This window comes from Cupressus sempervirens, chromosome 11 (genome assembly GCF_028749045.1).
Source record: "Cupressus sempervirens isolate cs-2001-9-10 chromosome 11, ASM2874904v1, whole genome shotgun sequence".
NCBI classification, from domain to species: domain Eukaryota; kingdom Viridiplantae; phylum Streptophyta; class Pinopsida; order Cupressales; family Cupressaceae; genus Cupressus; species Cupressus sempervirens.
Window position 1 is genome coordinate 454180609 of NC_143128.1, and position 12672 is coordinate 454193280.

Genomic DNA, 12672 nt, shown 5'->3' on the forward strand with positions numbered 1-12672 from the left:
GTGCAATGCTGAAAAGGGCAACCGACACCTTTTACTTGTCTATAAATATAGATGCAAAAAACAAATAGAGATACAATTCATACAATTCATTTATATACAATTTTTTACATACTCAAGTTATACATGCACATTTGATATATTATGTTCTTCTATTGGTGAAGATCGAATAATTGAACTAAGCCCGTGAACTCTGGATTATTGAATAAATATTTTTATATGCAAATTCTAGAGTCAAACTGCATTGGATGGATCATCTGTAAGGAGTGACTCTAGTGCAATTTTATTTCCGGCATAATTTGTAAGCATAATTATTTTAAATTTTGAGTTGACATATTATAGTCTCGTCCTTTATAATTATTTTTTAACTCTATTAATGATTTATATGATAGATAAGTAGACAAGGTCAATTATCACATTTTAAAATTGATCGTCATAAATATTGTGAAATATTTAATTGTTCCTATATCTATGTCTGATTTGTCTCCCAACCATAGGAGTTAAAATGCATTCTAGACTATTTTAAAATTGTGTCCATATATTTCATCAATCATGTCTTCATTACTGAATTGTTTATAGTTGATGTGCGTAGAATTTTATAAAGTTGTACGTTATAAACTTATAATATTGACTCTATTTGCCCTTTTATTCAAGCACTAGTCTTTATATTATTCAAAATTCATAATCCACATGCTGGGAATTATTTCATATTTTTTCCTTTGAGAATTAATACATTCATTTGTTGCAATAATCCATAATAATTATTCTTTATTTAAAACACACTCACATTTATATAATCATTTGCTTTTGTTCTTAATTCATAATTTGCAAGTTTAAAGTTTTATGTAATCCTTGCCATTTGGAAAACTTTCATTGCATTCGTATTCAAATCAATCTGTTATAATTATCTTGGACTTAAGTGATTTGTTCAAGATCAAGTATACCCACCTTAGCCTTGCAGAACCAGAAGCGCAAGGAACTCGGATTACACCATTCAATTCCGTCAAGTTGGCCATGACCGGTTGGATATCCCAGCATCGAGCTGGCAAGACTTCTAGGATTCCAATCTGCGGTTTTGGGAACCAGCATATAGTGTTAGCAATTTATAGAGTGCAGAATAATAATTTCTCATTTAAAATTGCAAATAATGATTAGACAGATTCTACAATGGATTTGAATTTCAATGACAATGAAGACTATAAGTTTAAATCTGAATATTTGATTTGCGTTCTATTCTGAAATTGTCGATCTGTATTTGAGAATGTAATTTGATTGCAGATCTGTAAGTGTTGAACTACCAAGGAGAGAATATTGATTGATTTCTATATTCCTCTTGCTCTAATCGACTAGACATAAATATGTTTCCAATAGACTTGTCTTTCAAAAGATATGTCATGAGTGGACATGTCTCATTTCTGCTCATGACATGACTTTTATTAAATGAACGAATACTAATGGTTATCCTAATTAGATGGTTAGGACTTGGTCAATAAAAACACATACCAAGTCACTGATCTGTTATAGATCATTTGCTCGATCTTTAAGCCGACTCAATCAAGTTTGAATAATATCATGTTCAATCATAATTAGATCGACTCTATGAATATCATTTTATTCCATGATCTGTACCAAGGGAAGACTAATCTACATCAGATTTCAATATACTTACTCTGACATATATGGTTTTGATTTGATGCAAGAATGGTTGTTTGGATTCCAAGGAGTGTAACATAACTTTATTTCTCTGTACAAGAGAACTATGTATGTGTGTATGTATATCAATTCATATATAATGAGCTGATATGCATACACACATGCACATATACAGATAATACAAACAATCACACTTGCATCTAACCAAAGCTACCATGTCTCAACAAATATGAAACGTACTTGGGCTAGGACAGGTTACTCTATTGTGATGGATGGGTGGACCGATTTTAGATATTGGCCACTCATCAATATCATTGTCACATCCCTTCCTGGCTCTGACTTTTTGAAAGCCATAGATTGCTCAAGAAAGCGTAAGGATGCAGAGTTCTAGTTCACCATTTTCAGGGATGCCATAGAGGAGGTTAGGTTGGCTAATGTAGTACAGGTCATCACAAATTATGCACGTGTGTGCAAATCAATCGATTTGATGGTAGAGGGTGCTTATAGGCACATACTTTAGACACCTAGTTGTGTTCGTGCATTGAACAATGCATTAAAGGACATAGGGAACATTGATTGGGTGAAACAGGTGGTGTTGAAGCTAGAGAAGTGCAAATGTATATTTGCAACCACCACACTTTACTTGCTTTATTCAAGTCCTTCTCTAAGGAGTTCCTCAAACCAGCCGAGACAAGGTATGTCAATTTTAATTATAGTTTAGTTACTTTATTTATTTAAAAATTAAAAAATTATTGACAATTGCTACAAACTTACATGTGATGTATTTAATATTTATTTTAATTTATAATTTCCTCTATAGGTATTGCACATATTGCATCTTGATGGAGAGGATGGTTGAGGTGAATGAGGCCCTCCAATTGATGGTGATGAATCCAAAGTGGGCACGATGGTCCAATTCTGGCTCCTCTAAAGGAAAATTGGTGAAGCAAAGGATCCTTGATGACAAGTTGTGGTCCACAATAAAGTAAGTTGTTAATTATTAAATTAAATGTTAGTCTTTTGTTTGCTGATTTTCATACTAACTTAAAATTTGTAATTATGATTTTATTTTGTGTTTGCATTTTGCAAATATCTTTACTCTATCATAGCACCCATTATAGATGTCATTAGATATGCAGATGCTGACTCTCCTAGCCTTGGAGAGATATATGAGACTTTTGACAACATGTTAGGGAAGATAAAGAACATTGTTGCAGCAAAGGATCCTATATTGGGGTTTTATGAGGAGCATGTTAGGCCTATTGTGACATGCAGGTGGAACATAATGAATACCCCGCTTCATATGGCAGCCTTTGCTCTAAATCTCAAATGGTACGCAAAGTTGGATGGAAGGGGCCCCCCATGTGATCATCTTGAGATATTCGATGGCTTCACAAAAGTCATTGATAAGTTATATCCAACTCGAGAGGCCTCTACTCTTCGTGCACAGTTCCTCAACTTCACCAAACTTTGTGGCCCAAACTTGAGTATGCCACAAGCAAGGTTGGATAGAGTGGTTTTGACACAGAAAGATCCTATTGGATAGTGAACCTGGCATGGGAGAGATACACCAGAGATGAAAATACTTGTCACCTGCCTCCTTGCACGAGTTGCCAGATCCTCAGTTGCAGAGAGGAATTGGACGACATATTCATTTATCCACTCTGTCAAGAGGAATAGACTTACCTCTAAACGAGTGGAGAAGCTACTGGTAGTGCATTGTACTCTTCGACTTGTGGATCATCACACTCCAAAGAATAGGCAAACTCTAGCATTGCAATGGGATGTTGATCCTGAGGATGCGGCCCAGATAGATGAGGATGAGACAGCACCAACATTGGTTGGGGTTCCATTGGATGAGACTACGCTTCCTGTAGAGCATGATAGTAAGGATGAGGACTCTGATTTTGATGTCATGGTGGCAGAAGAGGAATACGAGCACAATCTGCCTCATTTTTCTATATTTTGTTTTTTATGTTGAATTTGAACATGATGATGAAACTTTATGGCAGCTCTCTAGCCTTTGGATATATTTAGATTTTCAGATTTCTATGATATTGTTCACTGTTAAACTTTTATTTTTGTTCACATATTGATATGCATATTGACAATTGAAATTGTTTTATGAATGCATAATAGACTAGAGTTAAATTTTAATTTATATTGAGTACTGAATCAGTTATTATTTCCTAGATGGCATTCAAATGATGTATGTAAAGGTTCTATAAAGTATAATGTTTAAATGACATGTTTTGTGCTTAGTTTCATATGAATTACACATATATTTGCAAATTTCAGTGTATATTTTAAATTTTTCCTATATTTATATAGCCGTCCCCGTTTGCCGTCTGCCCCTATCCCCAAATTTGGCAAAAAGATTTGTCGTCCTAGAAACCTGTCCTGCTATCCCCTGTCATAACCGTCCCGGAAATTCGAGGTAACATAGTAATATATTCATGGTGTACTTATACTTAGGCTGGCTGCATAGTCACATGCTGGGGGCAATTTTGATGGCTAAACCCAAGGACATTGAAGAAGCTTGCTCTCAATCACACTACCATGAGATGGAATTAAAAAAAAATTGTCTTCCTCTCCAAATCAACAGAAACAGAAAATGATCAAAATAATTCCAACTCTAAGGATAATGTTACTACTTTTCCAGGAAGGATGCTAGAAAAATTGTGTGCCTTGTGATATTGATGTCATGCAGATAAAGTGTGTTAGAGATTGCATCCTTTGAAAAGAAAGACCACTAGTCTTGCAAAGTTATATTATACAAAGTTTGTAAAAAAATTCACAAGGTTAATGACTGTGTATTTGTTTATACATCAATCTATCAAAGACAAGTCATGCTATTTTAGTGTACTACTGCAACAATGAAGGGATGCCGTGGAAGTTACAAGAAAGAAACTACTTTCCTTCTATGGCTTCATATCTCCTTGTCATTTTCTGGGAACTCTGTTTCAGAACAGGGCTGATGCTATCAGAACTGTTGAAAAAAAGCAAGAGGAGTTATGACTGTTATATGGCATCAAGCACCAATGGTCCGACAATGAGGTGCGAAATGGACCCAACCTGTCTAAATTGTCTATAGAGAATCCAGTCTAAGAGAAGAGACCCTATCACAATTGGAAACTTTTTAGCTTAAGTGAAAGGAACTGATATTTCAAAAATACAGTACACTGGAATTTTACTTTTTTTCATTTATAGCAATTAGATATTTCATAGAAACTATGATATTCGTGTCTGGAAAACGGGGAAACAAATGTGCACTCAGAATCTGGATTTATGTTTTCCAATTCAGATTCAAAGTTTTCTCCCAAGTGCTTCCGCACGAGGGTTTACAGTAATAAAGCAAGTTTGTAGATACGATATGACAGGATGAAGAGCCATACCCCATAAGGAGGTCTCTGCAGCCATGCTGTACTCGTCCATTTATTTTGACCTATTTAATTCATAAATTACAAATTTACATACTTTGTATTTATATTATAGACTGACCCTATCCATAGTTACTTTGAGACATGGGATTCAGGTATCCGTTCAGGGATGACATTCGAATTTTCATACGAGAGTATTAAAATAAAGATATTACATTACATCTAAAAGTAGTCAGTGGAAATTGCGGGTATGGAAAGGGAAATGCAGTTATAATGTATTTTCATGGTGGTTATATACCTACACAACTGGCCTTGAGGGATATATACCATACCCACAAAGTTGAGCCTATAGGATCTTCAACATTTTAATTATGTACGGATAAGAACTGGTCGAGAGCACTGATCGCCTCCACTTAGAGTTTGAAAATCAAATTTTCAAGTGAAACACTCGGGTTGTCTTTGAGCATTTAGCATTTCCGAAAATATGTGCGTTTCAGTGCTTACCATAGAAGGAATCGATACCATAAAACTGCGTGAAACAATAGTTCTTGAATCAGCTCAACTAAGCCACGATCAAAATGTGACCCAATTAACTTCAAGTTAGGTGAAAGTTATATGAGGTCGGCGTTGTATAACATGTTACACGCATTGTAACGGTATCTTCAGAAGCTGTGTACAAACCCCTTGTACCGTATCCATTCAATAAAAGGAACTTAGCTGCACCAATCCAAATTGCTAACATACTGGAACCCAACTCTTATTAAAGAAAATCGTCAGAATCAGGGAATTAATACACTGAAGAGGTATAGCAATCAATGATGAAAGATAATCCAATGGCGTGACATACACGGCATTTCACAATTGAACGGTTACTAATAACTTAGTGAAGAAAGGATGACGACAATGTAACTGTACTGTGGCATAACATGGCGTTGGGGTTCAAATCTGAACAAACTAATCAATAAGATACCACCAAAATATTTGCTGTTGTATTTTATCCTCGAGGAAATGTATTAGATGTTGAAATACCAGTTATTGATGATAAGAACCAAGAACAGTTTTATGCAGGGAAACGAATCGAACCTTGAAGGAAGCACTTGAATCCATTGTATGTTAGTACTCCTCGCGCGCACCAGAGAGCAGGGTAAAAGTGCACACACCGACGTCACCTCATTTCAATACGTTCTATTATTCCAGTCTGTTTGATAGAACAAAAATATTGTGGAGAATCAAAGTGATGGGGAGTGGAGGGAAATGTCTCCGGGAGGCATTAGCATTGAAGTTTTTGATGGGTGAATATTATAATGGGTAGGGATTTGTGATGATCAATTTCTAATGAGTTATTATGAAACAAAAAATTATTTCTAGCATTTGTATCAAAAAGAAGTCTAATGGTGGTTAGGGTTATAGAGATGTATATATCATTGTCATTCATTCTATAATATTATAGAGAAACAATAAAATAAATAGGAATTGTTGAGTGGATATTATGCAACTGACAATTTTGTGAAAATCCAGTCATAATATAGGTAGACCAACCATAGCATATGAGACTAAGTGTCTCTACATTAAAGGGAAGGCTCTCCCTTTTCACCACTCCTTGGATCAACTCAAGGTAAGCAAGAAGGTGAGAGATTTCAAAAGGTATTACAAATATTTATTCTTCTTAACTTTTAGGAAAGAATCCACTTATCCGCGAAGCGAGTAATGGGCAAGATGAAATCTCCAACTACACTTCTATCTACTAGCTAAAAACGGTGATACGAATAAATTCACACCAACTCAAAAGTTGATTGGAAGCATATCAGTTTGGCTCTAGGCCATGTTTTAAGTTATTCTATACAAATAACCTCTACCATTGGGGCACAAAGACTTCCAAAAGTAGGGAATTCTAACTATTTTTCATGAATTTGAGATGGTAATACAAGTTACAGTGAAAGCTTCTGGTCAATGTAACACCACAATCGCTCCTAGTCAAAGCTTCGGCTCTGATTGCTTCTTAACTCACTATGCTATATTATTGAACACCCAATAATAATATGAATCGAACATAACAGACACAAATTATAGTCAAGGCATCTAATTTGCTCTATCACAATTTCTTCCATTCAATTCTTCAAATCCAATTGCTTCTTTTATTCACTTTTCTCCCAAATTGGTGCTACACAATCAAAGTTATTCTTGCACAAGTTTAGCAAAGCTTTCCTGGATATAACAAAAGATGATTTTTACAATGAGGGGGCACTTCTTATATAAGAAAAGAAGTGAGAGAAAGGAGAAAAAAGTGAGAGCAACTCAACCACTATAACCCAGTCTAACTAGGAAAGAAGAATTATTGGATTACATGTCATGAGGACATGCAATCGAATTACATGGGTTGAAGTTGCATGTGATTGGATTACATGCAATCCATCTTCTGCATATACAAACCTAGAAAATACTTGAAGAAATGTTGAAATTGTTGACTTTGAATAAATCAATCCTATAGACTATTAGCAAAAGCCTTGTACTTTGTGATGATTGTGGGATCAGAGATTCTAGTATTCTGCACCACTGAATTCCTTTGATAAGTTTCTAGTTGTTATTTGAAAACTTGATGTGATCAAGCTTTTTCTCATTCGAGTTGTCATGAATTCTCCTTTGTAGATTAACACATTATGGAGTCTCTGACACTTTAAAGACCTCGATGGTGTTTGCATGTAAACCCGGAACAACTTTCCATCAACACCTTTAACTTTTTTATGTTTTTTAAACAAAGTGCTTGACACATTCCCATACAAACTAAGGTTCTGGGACGACCATTGGAAAATGGAGATCAAATGAAATAATTGCTTCTTGATTCAAAGCACACCTTCTTAATAGGATGTCTATTCTTTAGAGAAGTTTTGACATATCTTGAAAAGTGTGTCATAACATCAAGATGAAAACATCTTCCCATGAGATTGGATCCGTGAAAACTTTGAGATTTGAGTTACAATGATGAATCGATGAGGGATGAGTGTTCGAAGTATGGATTAGATACTTATGATAGATGAAAATGAACTAGAAAGCATATGTATTTGGGCGAAAAGGGCCAAAATTGGACTCTTAAGGATGAATTGCATGTGGGAAAAGATGGGATTTTGTGGGTATAGCCAGGAATGCAAGTTGGGACACATACTTTGGTGTTTAAAAAGTGACCTTTTACTAAATCAGGTTCTCTAGATGTAATTACATGTAAAGTGATTTACATGTAATTATTACTTGATGTAAACATGTAATAAGGTTTGGAGGATGGAATTACATGTAAATGAAAATGGAGGATGGAATTATATGTAAATGTAAATGGTTGTAACTGCATGTATTGGAAAATAGACACAATATGCTTTGACATGTGTTGGTGAAATATGAAAAGATGTGATGCATTTGCATGAAAATATGGAAAGTGAGATGATGTAAAATGCTCTTGCATTCTTGGGAAAGAATCCTTGGCCTTTTTGAAAAAAGGAAATCAAAACAACAAACAAAAAAATGTGCAAAACAAAAATCGTACCTTTGGTTTTTTACTTAAACATGACAAATATCAAGTTGCTCTCCTGTATGGAATTTTGAAATTGGAGTTTAGGGAAATTCCATGCTTCAAAAATAATAGTTTTCATCTTATTTAAAGAAAATTTGCAAAATACATGGCATGTCTTTGAACAAATGTACAATGATGAGCCAAAATATGCAACAAAATGGCAAACATAGCAAAGTTGAAAACTTCTACTTACTTGGAGCTCAAAGAGCGAAATGTAGAAGATTGAGAAGTTTGAATGAATGACTTTCCTCCATATTTGAATTTCTCAAACAAATCTTGACTATTTTAGTGCTTGCAAAGGTGATCTTCCTTGGTCAATGTATGAGGCTTTTTTACATGTAGATGCAAAAATGTGATTCTTAAAAACCTCCAAGTGCAAGACATTTTTGGAAAACTCGTGTTTTTGGAACGTTTTTGGGTAAAAACGTGGCTACAAAATGCATATATATTGGTTTTTTTTAAATTTTGAATGCAAAAATGTCTTCCTTAAATGCTAATACATGGATCCAAATGGAGAAATGTGGCTCTCTAATGCAAAAACATGGATGAAAATTTAATTTTCTAGACTTTTTAGCAAAAAAAGGTCCTAAAAATGCATGTATTTTAGTCATTTTTGTCTTGGGAATGAAAAAAAATATTCCTCAAATGCATTTGCATGTGTTGGAATGCAAAATTGGGGTCTATGGATGCATTTACATGTTTAAAATGGATTCATATGATGGTTGGAGGTGCAAATCACACTCTCCATGGAAAAACACATGTATTAAAAATGCATGTAAACAGAGTTAGAGAAGTAAATCACACTCTCCTAGCCCTATTACATGTTTTAAAGATATGCAATATGTTTATACTTTGGGTATTTTTGGCCTTGTAAGGAAAAATTGTGGACTTGGGATGCAATTACATGTATTTGAATACAAAATCGCTCTCTCTAGAAGACATCACATGTAACATGTAACAATTAACATTTAAAAAGTCATTTCCATGAAAATCATACCCTTGGATGGCCATTACATGTTTTAAAAACTTATCTTTAATTTCACTAAGTCCATTATGGTTGGAAGTGCAAATCACACTCTCTATGGGCAAACACATGTATTAAAGATGCATGCAAACGAAGTTAGAGAAGTAAATCACTCTCCCAACCCTATTACATGTTTTAAAAATATGCAATATGTTTATGCTTTGGGAATTTTTGGCCTTGTAAGACAAAATTGTGGACTTGGGATGCAATTACATGTATTTGAATGATAAATCACAGTCTCTAGAAGGCATTACATGTAACATGTAAAAAGCCATTTCCATGCAAATCACACCCTTGGATAGCCATTACACGTTTTAAAAACTTTCTTTATTTTCACTAAATTCGTAAAATACCTTTCTAGTGTGAATCACACTTTCAAGATGCAATTACATGTAAAGGGGATTTCTAATGCAAAGAGAACTCTGTGAAGTCTATTACGTGCATTTCTAGTGCAAGTCGCACTCTACGAATGCATTTGCATAAAAATATGTAAGTTGAGTTTGCACAACTTAAAAGATCAATTAAACACACGTTTAATTGATTTTTGAAGAAAACTCACTTGATTGGGTCAAAAATAATTTTTATACTATATAATTAATATATCATGTGCAAATATTGAACGATTTGATAAGAACAAATCCACAAATCTTGTAAAACACCTACATGCAAGAACCTATCATAGAGAAGAAAAAGACAAGAGAAGGCAAGGGTTTGGCTCTGAAATATGCAAGAATATATTATCAAACAAAAATAATGAGAGAAATATACAATGGATCAATCCTTAAAGGAAGAGATTGCAAAACCTTTAAGGGAAACCCTAAGAGGTAAATGACATTTTATAATTAATATTTAATTATTAAATGGGGATGCATGTGCATAAAGTGAAATCTTAAGTAGGGAGTAAAGGTAATTTAATAAATATAATTAAATTAATCATTTACTCTAACACCTCCCTTAAGATGAGCAATAATGCAACTACAAACAAACATGAAAAAATAAGGAAACTACAATGTTGAAAGCATAAATGTATCCCAACAACATGTCCTGATGAGCTACCCAACACAACTAAATCTTCAAAAAATGGAGAAATAGAGAAAACCACACGGTAAAAACCCTACTCCAAAAAGAGATAATAATGCTAAAAAACAAAAGAAGGAAGGAAGGACTCATCAATGAGGCCCCCCAAGGATAACTTCCTTCAACCCAAGCATGGAATGCAGTTGAAGATACCGCAAGGATGCAAAAGGTTTAGTGAAGATGTATGCAACCTGCTTAGTAGTGGGAATATACTCCAAGCTAAGATAACCATACTGAATCAAATGCCTGATGAAGTGCAAATGAAGCTCAATGTGCTTGGTTTGTTGATGCTCGATTGGGTTGTAGGAAATATGTATAACACTTTGATTGTCACACCAAAGAAAGGTGGGACTATTAAGGGGGAATCCAAACTCTGTCGCCAACTATCAAAGCCATAAAACCTCCTAACTAGCAAGCACAATTGTCATCTATTCTACCTCTATCGATGATAATGTGTGAGCATGTAGCTTCTAACAAGACCATGTATAGGACCAAACCCAAGACATGACAAACAACCACAAGTAGACTTTTGATCATCCATATCACCAACCCAATCTGAGTCAATATAACAAACAATGTGAGGATCCTCTAATGTATAGCTAATGTCATGACATATAGTACCTTGAATGTACCTCAAAATATGTTTGACAACTTTCCAACGACTCTCATGAGGATCATGTGAGAATCTAGAGACAAGGCCAACAACAAAGGAAAGATTAAGACGTGTGTGCATTAGGTGCAACAAACTACGCACAAGCTATCTATATAAAGTAGAATCTTAACTTTCTATATCATATCCAATAAATTTCTTCAACACAACATGCCATTCATTTTCTCCTTTTCTTGCAACATACTCTTTTCCTTCTATGTTGTGATAGCTTTGTTCCACTTCCAACCACTATCTTCTCTCCTCTCTCTCTCTCTTCTCTTTTTATTTTTATTTTGTACTTCACAAACCCTAAACCTAGATCTGATGATCACAAAAATATATTTCTATTCATGTAGAGGCTTCTTGAATGATGAATTATTTCACGACCTAAAACTTGACTTTATTTTTCCTACTTCACTGACAAAAGGTAACTTCACGGATAAGCCTTATGCTCTTATAATCTGATAAGATAATTCATCACATAAAATTCCTCTCATTGATCATTCCAACTATTACCTAATAAGGTTCCTTTCTTATTTTCTCCTTGGTTCCTTGGTGCTCCAAGCCATAGACTTGCTAAAGATATGGTAACAACATGAAATAATATGTCAAACTTTTGACATCAATGACAAATAGTATAACTAATGAACAATATAATACATAGCTTCCCTTTCTTTATTAGCAACTTACAAATCATTTATGGCAACAAAATTTACAAGGTGTACTTGTTAGTGGTGGTTATCTTCATAGTGTGTGGAGAAGGTTTCATCTTAAGGACTCATGTAGTTCTTGGTAGAGGTGTGATTTATTCTTTCATTTTACATGTTATCCTTGGTGTTAGGATGGTTTTATTATTATGCCATGATATACTCTTGATATACATTTAGAGTTTTAACATGTTATGATATGTTCATATGAAGCATGGTATCTCTTTTGTTTGAGATGGGTTAGATCATGTTGTCATGTTTATGTTCCTAAGGCCATAGTTAGAACTTTGACATCAATCTTGGTTTAGTTTCTTAGTATTGAGTGCATTGATCATTTGTTGGATACTTCATAATATTTTTATGTTGCATTTAAAGTTGGAATGGATTGATCAATTACAGGTGCTCATAAATACTTAGAGATGATGATGTTGATTTCTTTTATATTAGAGATGTATTTGTCGGAACAATTGACAATTTCAATAGAAATTCTGAGGGGCACTCACCTTGTATGTACTTGAGAGGAGATTGTTCTTAGATTAGTCTTGGTTAGAGACTTGGATATCTTGACGAGCATTCTCATTCTCCATCTTGGTCTAGTCGACTATTTACTACTTGAGAGGTATAGA

The 12672-nt window shown here is 34.3% G+C and overlaps 1 protein-coding gene across 3 annotated transcripts in view; it reads right to left on the minus strand.

Annotated features, from left to right (window-relative positions):
* Positions 1 to 6308, minus strand: part of LOC149530357 (uncharacterized) — a 76923-nt gene extending 70615 nt beyond the window's left edge. The window contains exons 1-2 of one of the 3 annotated variants that reach the window (XM_089810391.1): positions 6114 to 6252; positions 946 to 1064 (exon numbers count right to left, since the gene is read on the minus strand). In XM_089810391.1, coding sequence (XP_089666517.1) covers positions 946 to 1035 — 90 coding nt within the window. In that variant the 5' untranslated portion in view covers positions 1036 to 1064; positions 6114 to 6252. Of the gene's footprint in view, positions 1 to 945; positions 1065 to 5328 lie in introns of all 3 variants that reach the window. The other 2 variants (XM_089810392.1, XM_089810393.1) reach the window with 2 other exon arrangements.
* Between the last annotated feature and the right edge of the window lie 6364 nt (positions 6309 to 12672).